Source organism: Misgurnus anguillicaudatus, chromosome 9 (assembly GCF_027580225.2).
Source record: "Misgurnus anguillicaudatus chromosome 9, ASM2758022v2, whole genome shotgun sequence".
Lineage (NCBI taxonomy): Eukaryota > Metazoa > Chordata > Actinopteri > Cypriniformes > Cobitidae > Misgurnus > Misgurnus anguillicaudatus.
The window spans coordinates 20,146,192-20,167,341 of NC_073345.2; the positions used below are offsets into that span (position 1 = coordinate 20,146,192).

Sequence of the window (21,150 nt, forward strand, 5' to 3'; positions counted from 1 at the left end):
GTTACTTTTTTGCAGAGTAACTTAATATCGTAATGCATTACTTTTAAAAGTGACTTTCCCCAACACTGCTCCCATGACCTGAATTTCCACGTGAATGACTACAATTTCACGTGCGGCTTTCACGCGCAAATGAAGCGAGTAAACTCAAAATGTTCAAGGCACAAAGTAGACGTGAATTTGACGCCTCAAACATGGCTGGTGTGAACCCACAGTAACAATTGAGCAATACAGGAATCTTTTTCTATATTTATGTACATCTTCCTCTTCTTCCTCTTCTTCTTTTTCATCTTATTTTATATTTAATATCTTCTCTATCAACATCAAATTTCTCTTGATTATTTTTATTATCTTGATGTTTATCATCTTATCATTACTAAATTCAATATTATGATACACTTATATTACATAACTTTATCTTTCATATCTTTCATTTCATAACTAAAGGTTCACTTTAAAGTGTAATGTTCACACATACAAAAAAATGGTCACTCTCAACAGATCAGGTGTTAAAACATCCTTTCATTAAGGTAAGGGAAATCTGCACAAAAGGTGACCAAAGTTGGCCCAAGTCAGTTTAGAAGTCGGCCAGCTCCGTTTTCCTGTTTTTCCTCTTCTTTTACGTAACCCTCGTACGGTGGAGCCAAAACGGAGAAATGGCAAAGAGTCAAATGGCAAACGGTGCTAATCACGACAACAGTTCTGCTTTTATATGAGCACAAGTACCAGTCATAATTCTTTAAGATCTTTACCAAAGACGCAACTCCAGACAGCCTCCCTCAACAACCAGAACAAGCGAGCGTTGCGAAGCGGCTTATTTTTAGTGCATCAAAACAAAACCCAAGAACAAAACCGTTTTAACGTTCATATGCTCTGTGCTTGACACACAACGTTAACCTGGTTTGTGTTTGTAGCAGTCTGGCTCTTGAGAGCTTCACTCTTGTGTAATCCTCAAGCTTTTCAGTGGAAACACTTTTATAGACAGTGGCAGAGGCAGTGAGACGGCGCAGCTCTTTGATTTGTTTTATTTTTTTGTTTTTTAGTGCTTTGTTCTTTCATTGCAAACTTTCTGTTTTTATCCTTCCTGTTCTGAGCGGTTTGATTTTTATCAGCGCTCGCAACGTTGACACCAAGCGAGAGGCTCTGCCCTCCTCCTCCGCTCCTACAGACGAAATGGTATTAGATATGCCGTGTGTATTGTATTGTATTGTATTGTGGTGTACCATTTCGTTGCCCCCCCACTCCTCTCGCCCTTGCATGCCGTCTATGTTTGTTTTATTGTGGACTTGGCTGTGCTCCAGTCTGGGCTGCCTGCCACAGCTCAGGGTACAGTATGTACAGTGAATGTTGCGCCAGCTTTTTTCTTTCCTGTGTTGTCTCTTTTTTTTTGGTAATTATTGTTTGACAGCAGCGGTTGTGGTGTTTGGTTTTTCAGGGGCTTACGAGGCCTCGTGCTAGAGGTGGAGTTTGTTGGCGGCTGGCGGTGCGTGCAGGTTTTGGTGGTGGGAGACTGTGGAGAGAGACCGATAATAGAAGCTGAAATAGCGCGTGCTTGTGTTTTTCCTCAGGTTAAGGTCAACGTGGTCTGGAAGCTGCTGGGTTGTGAGGCAGCGCGGTGGTGAAGCAAAAAAGTGACTCAGCCATTTGGAGCTTGGCTGGGCTATTAGTGTTATGCGAGCTTCCCTTGTGACTTCAAAGACTGCTGTGCGTGGTCTAGGCAGGCTAGCCAAGGGACATGTTTTGATCCATTTTTGAAAGGCGAAGCTGAGCATTACGGAGGAATTATAGATCAACACAGGCTGTTTGGCAAATATCATTTGAATTTGTAACTTTTTTATATGTAGCTGTTGCATCCTCTTTAACTTGACAGACAATTGGAAGTCGGCAGCTTAAAGTTAAATAGATCAAATCTCACTGTTGGTGCCCTTCCTAACTGTTGTTGAGTTTAGTGGCACTTCGGAGTGGGAGGGATTATAGGCGTGTCGTTATATTTGCGCTGCCTCCTGCTGTGACATCATACAAGTGAGAGTGTTGTTGTACATTCCCATACATTCATTCTCAGTCCACCACAAAATTAAAATTGACCAACACAAATACATGTTTGCACATCGCGTTTATCACTACCTCTGTCTCACATGACAGTTTCTGTACAAACACCTGTGGCGTCCGTTAACGCGATCCTCTGAGCCTCATTTAAGTTGCATTTAAGTATATATGCGGACGTGCGCGTGACGAATGTGCCCCCACAAACTGCAAGTCTAGAAAAAAAAACTGTTAAGGTGTTCCTGATTCTCAACCTGTGGATGTTTTCATCGCTTAAAGGGAGTTTGGGAACTTATAGCAGAGCACAGATGACAACATGTTTTGAGACAACGCAAGCTAGCATGAAGGTAAAGCGAATCTTTTACATTATAGCAATGACGCAAGTGGTGACAATTCTCTCAGACCAATCAGTGATCTACAGGGTTTTCACGTCACGTTTTGGTATCAGCTCGGTTCGCTTGGAACCCCCAACTGAGGTCGTACTAAAAAAAGTATTGGGTACTACGTACAGCACCCAGTAGAAAAGCTCCCAAAAGTAAGCTGACCCGACCCAAACCAAACTGTGGGGTACTATGCAGTGGAAAAGCGCCATTATTCTTCAGAGGACACAACCAGTGGACCTCACTTGACTACATTAGCTCAGTAGACTGAAGCAGGGCTGGCACAGCATGACCACATTCAACACCTCGTGTGCTCTTTGCCATCTCATTCAGATAGTTATGCATCAACATCTGTGGTACAACTTTTGTCGTTTTTCTGCATTGTATCCGTTTACAAGTATGGGAATCGTTTTCTCTACTATTGTGATCAGCTGTCGCTTTCAAGCACATGGGCTTTTCTTCTTTTGATGACGGCAAATTAGCCGTTTCAATTATGGCTGCATTACGTGGCCCGCGGGCTGTTCTTTAGCTCCATTGTTGGCGAGCTATTATCTTGGTTGTGTAGGAGCTTTTGTCAGCCCGTTTCACATCGGTTTCCTGGTTCGTGTCCTCAGCGTGTGTCTACAAAGTCGTGTTCCTCAAAGTGAGGACCTTTCATTTCTCGCCCTAGTATAATCTGAACTTGCAGCGCACCTGATCCCGACCCTTGGATGTCTACATAATATAGATGGCTGAAGCATAGAGACTTTGAAAAATGTGAGGCATGAGCGAGAAGAAAAGAGCATTTCCTCTCTGTCTCTCTCTCTGGGCTCCCACAGTCTGGCCCTTCGCCAGCTCTTCCCTCACAGTGATGACATCATCAGCTGCCGGCAGGTCTGGATGTTGTGCCAACATTCCAGAGCGTTTATGATCGCTCGCAGATGTGTGTCCAGGAACATACTGTACCCAAACTAGAAATTAATGAAACTTGACTGCTTTCCAAGCCACATATTCCGAAATAGAGAGGCTGTAAGTGGGACATGAGCTGGGGTTTGATGGAAGAAAAGGCTGTAAATAAAGGGTGGGGGGAGAGGGAAAAAGCCCCGGTGCTCGGCGCTCTCATGTAAATTCTTCGGAGCAGCTGATAAAGCCCCCTTTCTCACTCCCCCCGCCTTCATTCCAGCCAAACCCCCCCTCCCTATCTTTTATGCAATAGACGGGCGGTGTTGAATAAATGGGCTGTGCTTCTGTTTGGCTGCGTGCCCTAACTTCTCTCTGGTGGTTTCAGCCCATAATACTTTCTGTGACCTGTTGATGTACATTAAATCCCCATTTAAAACAACGTTTGAATTATGTGCCACATAAATCTCTCGCCATTATAAGGTCCAGGAGAAATGATTACGCATGTGGGGTAGCAGCTCGGTAATGTTTGACAAGTTTACAAAGAGCTGATGACAGTTTATTCCCAGGATGCTCTGGGCCGTGCTGTATGATGAATGGATGGGCAAGGATTTATAATAATGTCTGTGTTTAATGTTTTAAGACAGGAACAGGAAATAGATACTTACAGACCGCACAAAGGCCATTTTTTTTGGTAGAAGCCCACCGATTTGAGTATACAACATGTCTGTTTGCTAATTTATTTATTTTTAAATAAAATGAAAAATAATTTTTTCACAAACAATAATTATATTCTCTAAATTATGTGTTAGCAACTTTTGGGATTGTGGGATTACCAGGAAACACACTTGTTGATAAAATCTAGTTTGAGTGCATTGTACGTGTACACTATGAATAAAAGCATCTGTCAAATGCATGAATGAAAATGTAATTTTTTACTTGAGTTTATTACAATACATTTGGAATTTGAGCATATTTTGTAAATATTTAGTTCCTGCATTTTTGTTGTTTTCCCAAACTCTGTATTTCTCTTAAAGAGATCTATGTCAAGCCTCATTTGGAATAACTCACAATTCTCCCCATGCCTTTGACTGGAAAAAGAAAGAAAAAACTGGAACGTAATGACATTTTCCCTTTATGACTGTTCCATTTAAAGATGTTGGTATTTGTTTCATTTTCCTGCCTCTTTTCATTGAAGCTATCATCTTGTTAACATTTTTCGATTAAAACATGGAATAAGCTCACACCAGCCATAATACCCCGTAAAAGATCTTGATCTGAGTCTTTTGTTGTCGGGTATTGCAGCTTTAAATCCCTTTGGTTGCTAAGTAGCAAGTGCCCCTGTGCTCTAATGGGCTGATTTGGTATTCAGCTCGATGCCGGGTCTTATTTTTGTATGCGAGACAAAGTGTTTTGATGGAGGGTGATTGCGGCAGCGTCTGGAGGCTGTTTGGGAGTTTTATGGGCTGTACAGTACACCGTGTGCCTTCTAAAACAGAACACAGGCGATTGAATTTTGGATTTGCTTCATCATTTCTGTCCTCTGAGCAGCCTCTGTCAAAAAGGAAAGCGTAGCTGGAAGGGCACAGATTAATTTGTTCTGCTGGAAATGAGAGCGGTTCAGCAAAACACACACACACGCGCGCAAACATGCGACGTGAAAGACAAAATACGCAAATGCTTACAGTTCTTGCATGCAGTTCGGTGCGTTTAGGTGGCTATGTTGTGTTGTGATCTGTATTATTTGGTGGGAATGCAACACATAAACCGACCAGGACAGTGCTCGTAGCTGATATCTTGAGGTTATATGAATATATTATAAAAACAAACAATAGCTAGTGTCCTTTTAAACCGTGTGAATGGCGCTGACGAAAACGCTTTTTATTGTTTTACAACCCTAAACAAACATTGCACACATTCCATTCACGATAGCTGTTATCTCAGTTTTTATATCGGTTTATATTGCAGTAAATCTTAATGTCGCAATCGCATTCACCCTACGGTTGACTCCCAGCTTGGCTTTGCTGGGATACAGGGGAAACAGCTTGACCTAATCAACATGTTACATTTTGTCAGTCATTTACAACAATGGCTGATAATTAATCATTATTGCTCTTTGAAGAAGAATGCAGTCCAAACAACTCCCCTGACCTGAAATATAAACCGTACTGATCCTATCAATCAAACTCTGGGCGTTGTAGGTCACGCTGATTTGAACCAGTTTGGTGAGGAAGGCGCAATCCCACAACCAGATTTCCAGCGCTGGCAGAGTCCCTGGAAAAAGTGATTTATTTGTTTATTGGGTTTTGTTTGTGTTCAAAGATGTAAGCTGTAGCTCTAAGCCAGCGGTTGAAATGCAGCGGTGTGGTGCTGGTTGTGCCGAGGGGGTGCTAGAAGCTGAGGTGGGGTATGTGTAAAGGGAAGCTAAATTTAAATTGTAATTGGCCGACTTCCACAAGCTTGCGGGCATTTTAATGAGTCATAATAACTTCATTTAAAACCAGCTGAGCAGAAAATAGATTGGAGAGGAGCCTGTGGCCAGTATGGATTTTTTTATTTTTTTTTGTGTGTTTCTTTCATCATAGTGGCTGTACCCACTTTATCAGGCCTGGTGGGCCACTGAGCAGACAGACGTCCTTTGTGGATTTCTCATATCACTGTCCACTTTACATTCAGAGCATATTCCTTTTAGCATCATGCTCCGTATTGAGAGCTGAGAGATCAAACAATGCATCCGTTCAGGATTCGAATTCATCAAAATGTCTTGAAACAAACAACATACCCTAATCTAAAGGCAGTTGGTCCAAAACACCCTTAAGTTCTTAAGTCCAAATTAAGTATAGCTCCTAATAAAGTTATTTACGAAATGTCGTTAAAGAACCCAATTCCGTGCAAGAATGCTAATAACATCTCATCTGTGATGGTGATTATTAGATTAAGATTAACAGGATCTGCTGGCGGAGTTGAAATGGATGGCAAAATGTGTTGGCGTGCTCTGTGCCAGTCCAATTGAGTTCTGAATGAAGCGGGTTAGCGGTCGGACGGGCACACCTCTACAGCAGAGGCTTCCCGCACACCGCCGCACTTTAAAAACATGAAACGCACGCGTTTAGATCCAGACAGCGTGTGTTGAAATCCTTCAGTGATGCCACCCACTGATGCTTCACCTGGCCTTTATCTCAGCTGTGGCCATGAAGACAGAGCGCGTGCTCTTATGTGATAAATGCTTATCCCATTCAAACACATTCATTTCTGTAGGTCTCCTTTTTTAACTTCCAGGGGGGGGCGTTTTTTTAGACCTTCATATCTTATGTTCACCATATATAGATGTATACAGCAGGTTTCTAGGTTTTCATCCTTCAAATGAATGTGGCAGAAGAGAGGTTTTATATTTTTAAATGTCTCAGAACATCCCAATACCAGAAAAAAGGTCTGGTAAGCCGAGCTGGATAAGTCACCCAGGAAATCCTGTTATTCTTCTGTATATTTGTGGGTCAGCACAAAATCGTTTAAAAACAGTATCATTGCTCGTATGTATATGGCGGATAAACCACGATTTGTTTTCCGTGTAATACTGATAAAAGTAAATACTCTCCAAGGAACATATTTTATTGCATTGCGTAAGCTTGGACGACTGCTATGGGAAACTTTTAGATCAGTTTCTTAGCACAGATTAAAAAGCTATGAATCCCATTTACGGCGGCGCTCCCTTATGAAATGCTCTTTGAAACTTTCATATTTTTGGCTGAAGAGAGAATCAGACGCTAAGCAAAGATCTGCCGACGGCGCTTTCATGTTGAAAAAAATGAAAAAAAGATAAAAGCAGTCCCATCTGGAAGTAGCCAGGACACAAGGGCTGCTTTTATGCTGCCCATTCCACTGGGAGGTTCAACATGAAAAGCAGCCGTGGATATTGTGTTATTACTGTTGCAAACACGTTTGTGGATCAGAATACTAATACAGGGCCGTCCAAACAATTTCAGCGCTAAGGAAAAACATCTCTATCTCAGGCACTTTGAAACCGTCTGGGGCGACCATAAGTAATTAATTTTTAATGGGCAACCCCTGACAGGGCCAAAGCCTTGAGAGACTGGAGCTACAGTAAAATATATAAATATTTAAAATAAAAGCATTCTTCAAATTATACATTTCTGATTGGATGACAGTAATTTCGACAGTCAAAACGATTATTTTGTTTATAAATACTAGGAAACATGTCTGTTTATTAAATATTGGTTTATTTTTTTCATATTGCTTTTGCCACAGTTTTGACTTCCTCCTTGCATTTAGTCTGGAAAACAGAGAAGCTATTTGACTGTCTCAAGAACTTCTGCCAAGAGAAAAGCACATAGTTTACAGATGGCTGATTTGCAGATAGGATATATATCAACGTCCTACATAGTCAATTTCAAATTGTAACTGTTATTGTACAGAAGTTCTGCTTACAGATGTGGAGCAAGAGATGATGTGGAGGAAGTCCGTGGATCTGAAACGAGTGTCAGGACATCGTAAAGGGTTTAAGTGAGGAAGTTAAAGGGGGTGTCGCACATTCAACGTTCGTGAATTTTATGGAAGTAACTTTTTTCCTCTTTTTATTTTGCCATCACCCTCTTTCTCTTCCCCTTTCCTTACTTTTTATGTTAAGAAATGTTCCTGCTCACTTAAAATGATTTTAGAAAGCATATGACACAATGTTTGGAAAGATCAGAGTTTATGCAGACTTTACCAGTAACCCATTATTTATTTTATTTAACTGGTCAAAGAAGCAAAATGCAGTTGTAAACATGTTGCTAGTGCACAATTGATTTTTCCTAGTGTTTTAACTGCATGTGACGTCTGTTTTGCACGTGCATGTACTTGCACTTCATTTACAGCTGTTGTTAATGGAGATAGAAAATCATTTGGTATTAAATGATAAACAAATATGTAAATGAGTGCACCTGACAGCAGTTAAACTAGGCGTGTTTAATGCATTTCCTATTATCTGTGCTATTGCACTCCTAAAATCATTCAGTTTCCCTGTGCTTGCAAGGTTTCCTGAAAAAAGGCTTTTTTTCTTAACTGTAATCTTAACAGTAACCCCCCATTGCATGCCTGTGTCAAGTGTGTAACCGTTTTGTAATGACTCGTGCTGTGTGCCTGTGCCGTAGTTGCTGGTCCCAGCGCTCCTGACCTGGGTCTTAATAAACTACAGAGTGCCTTTGACAATGTGTGACTTGAAAGCAGGAAATAATGGGCACTAAATGTTAAATCTTTACAGGTTATTGACCTGTGGAACAGGCACGGGCTCTGTTAACTATGTGCAGCCCATCGCAGACCGTCTAGTACTGCTGTACCGCTCCTTTGACCATGCTAGCACCTAAGAGCATTTGTCAGTCCCTAGTTAGCATTTCACACATCGCTGTCGGGACTCAGGCTGCCTTTAGGTACTCAAAGTCACGATTCAAAAGGAGAGCGCCAGTAATTTTTCTCGTTTAATTCCCCGGCCACCTCGCTCGCCAGGTTCGCTCATTGGCCAGAGCCGTAAATTGATGTAGACCTAGCCAATAATATTTCAAGATCTGCATTTCCCTTTACAGCTCATGAAAGGCAAATGAGGAAGGAGCAGAAGTTGTCTCCCGCTGCTCTGCGCCCAGCAGTAAAGCCATTTACAGCACTGTAAAGACGGCTCAATTGTCGCATTCAGTGGTTGGTTGAAGTTTCGGTGGTCGTTTGGGGAGAGGGTTCACCGCATGGTCAGGCTCTCAGGTTCTCCTGTGATAAATAAAAGAGAGCTGGAGGTATTGATCAGGGTGTGGAGTGGAAGTGAATCTTTTTTGCTCTTTCTACATACATGCTAACTAACTAAACGCTGGGTGGTATTTCTGTATAATAGTTGCATAACTTTTCTATTTAATATTATTTTTATCAGTATTAAGGTGCTTTGCAATAGTACACATTGGGGAAAGTACTCTAGAAGATAAACGCCTTTCACTCAGCATATTGTTGCCAGAAAAGTCCCATAATATTGCCAGCGTGCCTTCTGTGTGAACACGAACATCTCCCATAATTGATTTTGGGGTCGCTTGCGTAAGGGGGGCCTAGTAACATTGCCATAACATTTCCAGAACATGTCCCATGTAAACAAAAGGTAGAAAAAATATCATAAGGGGGTGTGTTGTAGTGATTACATGCGTGTCATTGCAACAAGAAGTTAGCGTTCAGCTCTATCACACAGGGGTTTTAAATGCAGATCAACATTCATGTTGAGAAATGTCTGCAAACTTGAATAAAGCATTGATCAGATCCCCGCTTTCTGCGCTGAAACTGAGATCATTCGCCAGCGTAAATGAACAGCACGCAATGCGCTAGTTAATGATTGTATGTGTGTGAACGCACGCACAGATTCTGGAAAATCATCAACCAAAATCAAACGATCCCGGACACGAGTATTTTCTATAATATGTCTTTGAAATGTTGGTTTTAGGGAAGCCCTGAATAATAAGGTGGGTTTCGGGATTACATGATCCCAAGCATACCTGTTTGTTAAGGTACATAAGACAAATCTAGGGATGCTCCGATCGATCAGCCGCAGATCGGTATCGGTCGATAACATCATAGGGATCCTGAATGCGGCTGCAGTTAGAAAGCATTTTTACGCAGTGCGAGCATTTTTACAACCCGTTGCGCATGTGCGACATGCAGATTTGGATTTCTTTCTTTGCCTTTACAGAGGTATGTGTACTTTCTATGAGGACGTGCTCCGGTCCTAACAGCACGACGCGTCTTCACATCTATCACGGACAATTGCATCCTAATGCCGAAAGTGTATTATTTGCATCTTGCGTCTTGAGATTGTGCAGTAGCGTTTTCGTGACCAGTCCTGCGCAGTAGTGAGCAAGTAAAGCTGCAAAATTAGGGCCTTGCTCTCGCAGAATGCACATATCACAGCTGTCAATCATGACATCACACCACAGTTTTTATAGCATTAAATAACTAACTAAAAACAAACTTATATTAAAAACAAACACTTGTATTTACATACAGTAAGCGTGATAAAACTACCGTAAATGACAGAAACCATCCTTGGAATAAAAGATATTGAAGTGTAAATAAATTGTTTAGTTGGTCTCAAGTCCCATTGAATAACATGGGGGAGGCGGGGTTTATAACCTATACTAGGACCAGTCACTGGGGGGCGATCGAGACGTTTTGGCTTCACTTTTCAGGGCTTGTGCAGCACACTTGACTTTGTCACGTCGCTGGACACGCCCACTTCTTGTCGCCAACGGTCACTGTAGCCGGAAATCACCAAGCTTTTATTGAAATGAACGGGATCATGTCGCTCTGAACATTGACTTTAACACCATATTTAATTATTAATACAGATGGGTAGTTAGGACCAAGATTAATTCAATTCAGTTTACATTTTGTATAGTGCTTTACACAGTAGGCTACATATTTCAATGCTGCTTTATAGAAATGCCTTTTTCTATATTTCAACACTAGAATAGTAGCAATAAAAGCAATGATAATATGTTGTGATTATGATTGAAATATATGTAGCCTACTGGTTCGAGAGTTGGGCCAGTTGGAGTTTCACGCCCGGCAGGTTGCGACTGAGGTGGCATTGAGCAAGGCACTTTAACCCCACTTGCTCCCTGGGTGCTGTATGGATAGCTGCCCACTGCTCCAGGTGTGTGTGTTTATGACTTGCAGTGCATTTGTTTGCTACTCACTGGGATGGGTGTAATGCAAAGGTCCCATTTCAAGTATGTTTTCCATACTTGACAAACATGTCACTTCACTTTCACTTTAAAATTTGGCAGTTTCATGCAAGATGGCATCTGAAGTCCATTCAGGGGTTGGCGTCATCTGTTCACAGGAGATTTGAACTTATGTATATGCTGGCACTGATTCTCTTAACCTCACTCCAGAATGGCAGCGGCAGGCTTTAGTGGCAACTTAAAACGGATGCTGAAGGTGGTGAGATGCTAAAGGCCTCCCCTCATTTCCTGCCACTTCACACCAGGCAAACCCTGCTGATTCCATCTTGACCCAGCTCCTGTTTCCTTCACTTCTGAAAGCTCTTTGTCCTCTTACTGCCCAGAGTCATAATTTAAGTGACCTGAAGAAAGGAAGAGGAAAACACATGGAACCTTTCATCTTTTGTTGCAGGGGAAGGGTTAGCCTGTCGCACACTGGGGTCACACTTAAACATTTTCCTGTTAGTGATGTTTGCTTTGTTTCTGCGTGTGGATTGGACAGCAGGCACTCAAAGGTCTCAGACACCACATACAGTGTACGCTTTCAGTCTGTATCATAATAATTGCTATGTCTATGTTTAAGTGTGTATGCGTGCACATGACGTGTGTTTGTGTACATGTCAACTTAAATGCATTGAGTATATCTCAGGCAGGATAGCTGAAATGACAGCATGTGAGAGAGAAAAAGTGGAGGGTCGAGCGACCTGCTTGATAAATTGGTGTTTAAGCTAAATGGATTAAGAGATTTAGAAGGATAAAACACAAGTGAATGAATGTGTAACATCGTGCTCATTTCGAGCAGATAAATTTAGAAGCGTCTTTGAAGTGCAAGTGTGTTTAGCGAGTCAATATTTGTCTGCTTCGGTTTGTCCCGAGACGTCCTCTGTCTGTGCACCAGACCGTGAAACTATCAGAAGAAGCATAGATGTCCTCAGTTTTATCTCTTTTGCAATTCTTTCTGTTCTCTGTGAAGGATGTATAAATATTAACCAGCTGACTGGTCTTCATTTTACCGAAAGCAGAACTTAATCTACTGTAGAGCTAAATCAAATCGGTGCTGTTCATTTTCTTGCTGTGTGTCTGTAGCTCTGTAACAGAACCCAGTGAGCTGCCTCATTGCCTACTGTCTACATAGGCAGCCTTGCAAGTAACTGATTTGGGGTGGTATACATAGAGCTTGTTTACACCTGGTATGAAGATGTGTTTTGGCCGATCTGATCACAAGTGAACCTGACTAATTACAGATATAAACGCAGTGTAAAACGTTTCGAGCTTGTCCACTTTCAGCATTCAGAGTTAGTCAAAAAGCGCATTTGACTGGATTGCTTTTAGGGTGTAGATGCTAATGTTTTCATGTTTTTCAGATTTCTGCCTGTTATCTTATGTGTAATGTACCGAGTACAGTGTTTTAACATCAGACATGACTTTAGGCGCAAACACAGTGTTCAGTGTGATTGATAAAACTGAAGCGGTTGCTCTCAGTCTCTTTCATTTTTGTTTCATTTTGCGAATGCATGAAAGTTGCACAAGCTTATTTCATCGATTGTTCTGACATATCAGAGAAAGCACTTACATATACACGTACAAAACATTGACCTAATATTAGTGCGCGTCAATTTAATCCTGTCATTTCTCCTGCTCACGTTTAAATGAAAGCGGGCGACCTGGCCCACAGACCACCCCCTCAGAAAATCAGGAGGGAAGCGGTCAAAAGTGGACAAAAGAGACCAGGTGTAAAGGTGAATGTGTCTTTTTCTTATCAACTTGTGATCCGATCGACCAAAACGCATCTTAATACCAAGTATAAACAGCCCCATAGACTGCAATATTGCATGTCACACAAATAGCATTCAGCACAGGGGACTTGACTTGGGGGGCGTGCACACCAAAGCTTTTACACCTGCGGCCAGGCATGTTTTTATTTGTTTCCGATAAAAGCGCAGCGTTTTTCAAAACAGTCAGCAGTTGGCAGATTTTTTTCCGCGCTGAAAGCCGACGCTCTGTGGTTTTTCCACGCTCAGCGCTGAGCGTCGAGAGTTGAATGAGATTCAACTTTGGGTGAAAAGCTCCGCTTGTCAATGTCAGTTCTCACACGCCCGTCCAATCACAGTGGAGGAGGGGCGGGACAAGTATCACAACAATCAGCCAGCTCACAGCTAAGTATCACAGCTACCAGAGCGATCGGCTGAAAAAACAGCTGGCATTCGGCGTCCTCCAGGCGTTTTCAGCCGCGTAAAAAAGTTTTAGTGTGTCCCGCCGCTTAACGTTCATTTTAATCTTTTTTTGGTTTGATGTTAGCATTGCATTATGGTACAGACCCTAAGAAGCATAAAAATACATAGAAAACTAGAGTATTGGCCAAGGTATTAATTGTTATCAATGCAGTATACATTTAATATAATAATTATTATATCATTTAGCACCTTTATTTTTAAAAGTCTACTGTATGATGCAGCCTAAGGGGTTGTGTACACCAAAACTTTTAAACGCGGCTGAAAACACCTGGACAACGCCGAATGCCAGCTGTTTTTCAGCTGAGTGCCAGCTTTCTTCAGCTAAGCGCTTTGGTAGCTCTGATATGTCAGCTGCGAGACGGTTGGTTGCTCTGATACTTGTCCCGCCCCACCTCCACTGTGATTGGACAGCCGTGTGAGAACTGACATTGACGAGCGGAGCTTTTCTTCCAAAGTTGAACATTTTTCAACTCTCGGTGCTCAGCGCTGAGTCCGGAAGAAATCCGCTAGCTGATGGCTTATTTGATAAATGCAGAGCTTCCATTGGAAATTATTGAAAACATGCGCCGACCGCAGGCGTAAAAGTTTTAGACTAGAACAGTCGATTTTGTAAGCGGATAAAAATGAGAACTATATTGTATGGCGGAAGAGCACTTATGCTACGTACACACTAAATGCGGGGGATCGCGTTACAAATAAAGATCATTTTAAATGTTTATTGACTATTTAGAGCATTGGGATCACTAGACGATGGCTTAATGTACTTATTTTTATGAAAACCTCAATTTCGACCAAAATCGACATTTATACTTTCTTATGCCTCTAGCTCAAAATTAGAAGGTGCGCATTCCGACTCATTTTTCCTAGAGATGCTCCGATCAGCATTTTAAATTAGGTATTATTGTTTTAATAGAGAATCAAATAAATAAGCGCAACAAATATTTTTTCTTGCAAAGAGAAATGTAATTTCCTCTAAAAATGTCTTCCTCTATGTTATGTCTGTTAAAAGTAATTAAAATAAAACACTTCTTAGTCTTTACTGTATAAATTAAATATACACGCATTCGTATGAAGTACAACAGTTCTTCACTGATGAGCAGAGAGTAATTTTATTGAGAGATAAATTAGGATACTGTAGCTTTAAGACGTGGGAGAGATCGTTCTCTTCACGTGCACTGATGACCGGCTGCTGTGTATGCGTGCGGCGGGTGTCCGCAAACAAGCGCAGCTGTGAGGAAAATGGAAGTTTAAACCTTCAAAACTTTAAAACGAATGCAAATAATAAACTTTCGGCATGAGGATGCAATTGTCCGCGATAGATATGTGTTGTATACGCTGTTTGATAGGGATGTGAAGACGCATTGCGCTGAGGGCCGGAGCGCGTCCTCATAGAAAATACACATATCTCTGTAAAGGCAGAGAGAGATCCAAATCTGCACGTCACACATGAGCAACGGGTTACAATATGCTCGCACTGTGTAAAATGGTCTCTAATTGCAGCCGCATCAGGAACGCCATGATGACAAAAGTAAACAGAAAGATCGGCTCATGAGATCGGCAAATTTAGCGAGTGCCGATCGCGTCATTTAATGCCGTTATCGGCCGATTACGATCGACGGCCGATCGATCAGAGCATCCCTAATTTTTCCAACACGGTTCACATATGTATATGTAAAGTACGTATTTCCCAGCATTTATTGTGCCATCATTATGAAAGTGGGTTTCTTATACACAAATATACTTTTTTTGTTTTTGTGTGTGTTTTTACGAGGGGAATCTGGCAGTCTCCCAGCATTTTTGTCTTGGTTGATAAAAAATCACTACGCCTGTGGTACACATCTACTAGAGAGAGAGAGAGAACACACAGTTCCTGGCTGTCCTTTCCAATTGGCAGTCACCGTACTGTTCTGTGACTGATAAGAGGATAGTGTAAATAAAACTGTACAGCACAGCTCGTTACCGCTACAGGAAAAGAGAGAGCATAGTGTCTGCACTCATTGTTCTGACGGCAATGTGTTTTTCTGTTTTATATGGATTTCGGTGTCCTTTTTTTGTGGCGTGCATTCTGTCTTATATAACGCATTTGTGTAGGCTCACCGAACAGCAAGGGTATGTTTTTGTTTGTGCCGTATTTGTCTACTCATGTTCCCGTTTTCGGAGCGTGGCGGGGGGCTGATCAGAGTATGTGATGAGAATCTACCTTTATAGCATCAGACAATGTGCTTGTTCACAGGTCTTTCCATTACAGCTATGCTCTCTTTAACAAAGCCAGCTTTTGGTAATCTGATGCCGGCTGTTTGCGGCATCTCCCGCCTTTAAGGCTCAGGTTACGCTTTATTCGTGCACGTACGCATGCAACAACATCGCTTTGCTTCCAAACACGAGCGATCAACACGCCGTCCCCTTCGGAAACTGTAAATCCTGTGGTTTCTGTTGTGCAACGCATCTAGGGAGGGAAGCGAAAAGGGAACGGGCCCCGTGGCACGTGGCACCTCTCCTCTACTTGTTGGGAGCCGCAGTTGTGTAAGGGCCCATTATGTCAGGTTCGGCATCACTGTGGCAACTCCATGAGAAGGAGGGAAGTGGGAGTTGCTCGAGAACAATTCTTTTATAGCCACAGTTTTTTGTTTTGTTTTTTTGCTGGAGAGGCAGTTATTTCTAGCCATGATATTTCTCTCTTTTTGTGTTTTCTTTTTGTTTGGTTAAAAGTAGGGTAAATGCTGCCCTAAACTAAGGGTGTGTTTTACTCTTGCTTATTCTGCTCGTGTATATTGAGCAAGTCACTATTGATCAAACAAAAAAGCTTGAATTTATCACTTTAATTCCACGACTTTTAGCACGTTCCTGTTGGGTGACTGTATGTTGTCACCCCATGTGAGATAATGACCCGCTTCAATAAGCTGTCGTTAGATTTTAAGGTCTGGTTTCTCCCTCTCTGACGCTTAAGGTGGTGATCGATGTCCGGCTGGCCCTCCTTTTTTGGGCTGGTTTAGTACGTGATGCAAATTAAACTAAAATATGTCAAATGTTGAAAGTTATCAACTTCATGTGTCCAAGGCAAGGACAAGATTTTTCATGGATGTAGTAGCTAAGTATTTGGTAACTGACGTGTTTGTAAAAGCTATAAATCAGCGGTTATTCTATTGTAGTTCCTCTAATCTTGCGACATGCAACCACAGGTAATAGTTATGGTTATGGTTATAGTTTGGTAATAGTTTGATTTCATGAGCAAACGGCGCCCGCTGTGAAAAGCCGTGTCCGCAGAAGGGGCAGGATTTTGGGTGCACGACGAAGGGCTGCGGACTGACTCCGCTTCACCTCTGTAACCGCTCTGTAAATGAACTAAACACTCGCGGTTGCCGTGTATGGTGTGAAACGCCCATTCTTCAGAGGAACTTGTTTGTATCGCATTCACAAGTTTATTGCTGAGTGGCATCATTGGCCAGTAAAGAAAACAGCATTTCCCCCTTTTTTGACGGTACAGTATGTTTTGTAACTTTACAGTGGTTGCGAAATAAGCTTTGGTTTATCACCATCACAGTTTTTATCTGAGCTAAAACTTCCTGTTTTGCTTGTGAATGTGCTATGAATTAAACACAAAGCTGAGAGTATTGGCAGAAAAAGTCAATTTATATTAGTCACTCTTTTATTGGGCAGGTAAATAGAGTACATGCGCTGTACAGTGTTCCTGCTTCATTGTAAAGCCACAAGATCAGATGGTATATTGACATCCTGTGGTCGTATAGTTCCTGTCTTTTTGTGCCTTATTGCAACACAAAAACATGCATTGCAGATGACAAATGTATGACTTCTTGTTTTTTTTCGTTTTTGTGTGCAATGTTTAAGTGAAAGTCTGTGTAAATAATGTCAAAAGTCCCTGTTATGAGGCTTGGATTTTTCTGCACAGTGCACACAAGGACAACATCTGGCTTGTGTATCCAGCAAAAAAACATGTGCAGATGCCTATACACTTACACTGCTTTAGCTAAAGGGATTCCCTCAGAATCATGTAGTCATTGGAAACTCGGGATTTCCACTAGGGATCGGCCGATATGGATTTTTTATACCGATACCAATTTTTGTTTCATCAGCCTTGGCTGATGAACGATACAGGCTGCCGATTTTCTTGAGCCGATATTCGTAGCCGATACTGCTTTTGCTTACTCAGTTTACATCATAAAAATGACACGATGATGCCACATGTTACAAGTCTCATTTTTAAAAAGTAACATTTCATTAAACTAAAACTATATTTAACAAATAAAAACAGGTGGGGGTGCTATGGAATATAGATATATAGATATAGATGAGAAATAAAAACCCGCTTTGTCCAGCTATGATCAGCTGTTAGGCAGAGCTTTCGATGTTGTCATGGAAAGGTTGGTTGTTTTTAGTCACATACTTTGCAATTGCTTGCGCATTTCAGCACTCTGTAAATAATGCCGGAAAAAATCAGCAAACACGGCAGCCACATATAGGCCGATGCCAATACACATAAAACTCGCAAAAATCGCCCCGATATATCGGTCTATCACAAATTTCCACAGTAATGCACTCTCAAAAATAGAGTTTTTGTTGGATGGTTTCATAAAAAGTATTAAACATCCAAAAAACCTTTCTGTTTCAAAAATGTATGTTGTAGTGAACAAAGGTTCTTCCAATTATAAGACATATGAAAGAAATGGATCTTTGAGGAACTAAAAATTGTTATTTTATGGCATCGCTGTAAAGAAGCACCTCTATTTTAAAAATGTGGGGAAAAAATCCCTGTAAAATTCAGGGAATTTTGATATTCTGTTATTATAAAAATTATGGAACAGAAATTACTCATTATGACCTTATGCAATGTAACAAAAAATGATTTTGCAAGTTAATCTACCATTTTAAGTTTTGACTTGTGAAAAGTCGACATAACTTCAACTTAAACTAAAATCAAATTGAAATAGTTTAACTTCATTTTTAAAGTTAAAATAACATAAAAATATATGTTGATTTGACAAAATGCTGCGTATTTTTTACAGTGTGGGCAGTACTCCCCCGGTTCGATTCCTGGTCCCGTCAAACACGTTTGATACCTGGTCCTGTGCTGGTCAATCTATGCTTTCTTGTCAAAGGCATAAAAATCCCACATAAATAAAATACATTTCTCTTTGTTAGTAATCTTTCAATATAAATTCTTAATCTGTATCCACTCATTTCAAGCAAACAGTTTAATTGTGGACATTTATTGAACATATTGTGTGAGAACCCTGCAAAGTTTTTTGCAATATGCAACCTTCATGTATGAATTTCAGGATTCGACTGCGACAAATGACGAAGCATGTGAGACTGTACAACATGTGAGCAGCTTCAGAATGATGTGAATTAAATGACTTGTCTCTCTTTTTCAGCTGGTGAGAAAGCCATTGTCTGTGACCAGTGTGGAGCTCAGTTCCAGAAGGAAGATGCGCTGGAGGCTCACCGACAAATTCACACAGGTGTGCCAGATACACATCACAATTTTATGATTTGCGGTTATTTGCAATATTTGTTTATTAATATTAATATTAAAGTTTTGTTTATTACAGTATAATAAAAAGTCAGCTGTTGTCTAGCAGATTACATTTTTTATATCACACATTATTTGTATTTAAATTGTCATCAAAATGAATTGTCATGGTGGAACAAGCAGTCTTGAATATGTGTAACTATAGACATGTGTACACTATAAAAAAAAGAAAAAACTACGTATGTTGGGTTAAATTCAACCATAAAATGTTTACACTCTATTTGACCCAACAATGGGTTAAAACATCCCAGCATTTTGGGTTTTAATAACCCAGCATAGGTTAAATGCATCCCTTTTTAAACCAGCACTGTGTTAAAAATAACCCAGTGTATTCCATGGGTCAGCTTTGCATCTAGGGTTAAAGGTGTTTACTTGCAACACACGGTAAACATTCAGATGGAAACCACCCGGGTTATTTATAAGAGATAAAGCATCAGTTTTGACCACGTGTTCGACGAGCCGAGTCCAGAGCCTTCTCTGGCAGTCGATTTGAAAGATGAGCATTTAGTGGAAGAAGGGCAAAAGGCAAGCCAACCTCGCGCATGGGAGATGTGCTGGTGTCAACCCCAACAATTACGCACTTGCATGCCCGCTTGTCATCTCGTGGGGTGAAGTTATTGGCTGTGGGAAACAAGGCAGCTGTGGTCGGGCTCAGTTAGTTCATTAGGTGCCCTCAAAACAATGTTGTGACGTGGACCTCTGTAGTTTCGCACTCTTCTTATGTTTTAAGCTGCGTCTGGTATGATGACCTCTGCTGGGGTGCCGGACAGGAGAATTTAGGAAAGGTTATGCTGATGCATTACTCTGGGATCCCTGCCACATTGTGACGACTTACTTTTTAGACATCTTCATCTTCCCCTAGGAGAATGTTTTATGTACATATACACACATACACAAACCTTTCTAGCACGACTGTAAGGCATGATAAGCAGTGCTTATTGGTGACCAATTTCTTTTTTGGCAACTAAAAGGATTCATCAGATAGATTGTGGCCTTGAACTACCTTCCGAAATTATAGGTGCCGGGTACTTGAGATTGACATACTTGAAATGTCCTCAATAGTTCAGCATTTGTTGAAATAAGCCTTTCATACTCAAGTGGATACTTGCATGAAGGTTTATGGCTGCCAAAATACCACAAGTGAGTGTTCGCAATTCACACTCTTAATCACAGTTGTCATACGGACAATTGTTTTTAGCACAATTTTAGTGCTTTGAGTGGTTGAGACAGCATTAAGTGCAATTGCGCTAATGTGTCTAAAAATGTGTGAAGGCTTTAAACAGTCAGCGTGAAGTTCGTGTTAGCCGCAATCTTTGACTTCTTCCCCAGACACTCGTTTTACAAATGAACGTAATTTTGTTCTAGTATGGCCAAAACATTATGTAGATAATGTGTTTACTAAATATCATGTAGATATGTAGGCACAGTTTTCAATCATAGAAACTGATCCTTAGAGATCAAACTTTCTAAAGGTTACATAAGAGAGAAAACATCTCTTTTACTTTCGTAGGGAAGCATTATTGTCTTATGACGATTTTGGGAAACTGATTGGCCAAATGTGAGGTATGATTAAAATGCTCAAATCATTGAGAATATTTAATGTGACCCTTTCTTTTAAATCCAGGTTAATGAGGTTTGATTTCAGTCATTGTTTTTTATTGAAATGGTAAATCCCAAACAAATGACTTTCAATGGTTTTTCACAGATGGGTTATGTGTATTGCCCGGCCCTATCCCAATCCCTGAGTAAGTTTGGTACACTTGTTATATTTGACAGACATGCATAAAGAGCTCATCATACCCCCATTGACTGGGCCCCCGAGAGCCTTGGCCGATATGGGCCGTGTTGTAAAGAGGGGTTAAACAGGGCTAATGATCAGAGAAAAGTCATACCAGCAGAAAAGCCGGGCTAAATATAGAATTAGAGTCTGGAGTAAAAAAAATGGGCAGTGAGACTTGTTCTTCCTGCCAGGGACCTGAACAGCAGTGAGTCCAGTCTCCCCTGTGGCTAGCAGGCTTATATTTTAAATGTGCTATAACGCATGGCTAGTTTGATACGCTGGGTTTTTTCCACAGTCCTTCAATATGCTCACCCATATGCTTCATTTTCACAGCCCAGATAGACTTGAAGTGGGTTATTAGGGTTTTTTATGTCTGAGGATTTGTGTTTTTTTTTTTTTTATTGAACGCTAGCCATGAAGCACAGGTGTCCGTATTTGCTACACTGAGGGCGGTTTTAGCCGCTTTCTTAGAGATGTTGTAAAGGCCACAACAGGAAGTGTTTACATTTTACCTTGTTATCTCCCACTGTTAACCAGATCACAG

At 41.1% G+C, this 21,150-nt stretch overlaps 1 protein-coding gene across 3 annotated transcripts in view; it reads left to right on the forward strand.

Moving 5' to 3' along the window:
- zbtb16a (zinc finger and BTB domain containing 16a) overlaps positions 1 to 21,150 on the forward strand; it is a 125,180-nt gene that overhangs the window by 53,987 nt on the left and 50,043 nt on the right. For all 3 annotated transcript variants that reach the window (XM_055180811.2, XM_055180813.2, XM_055180812.2), the window contains exon 4: positions 18,669 to 18,755. In XM_055180811.2, the coding sequence (XP_055036786.1) occupies positions 18,669 to 18,755 (87 nt within the window). The remainder of the gene's footprint in view (positions 1 to 18,668; positions 18,756 to 21,150) is intronic.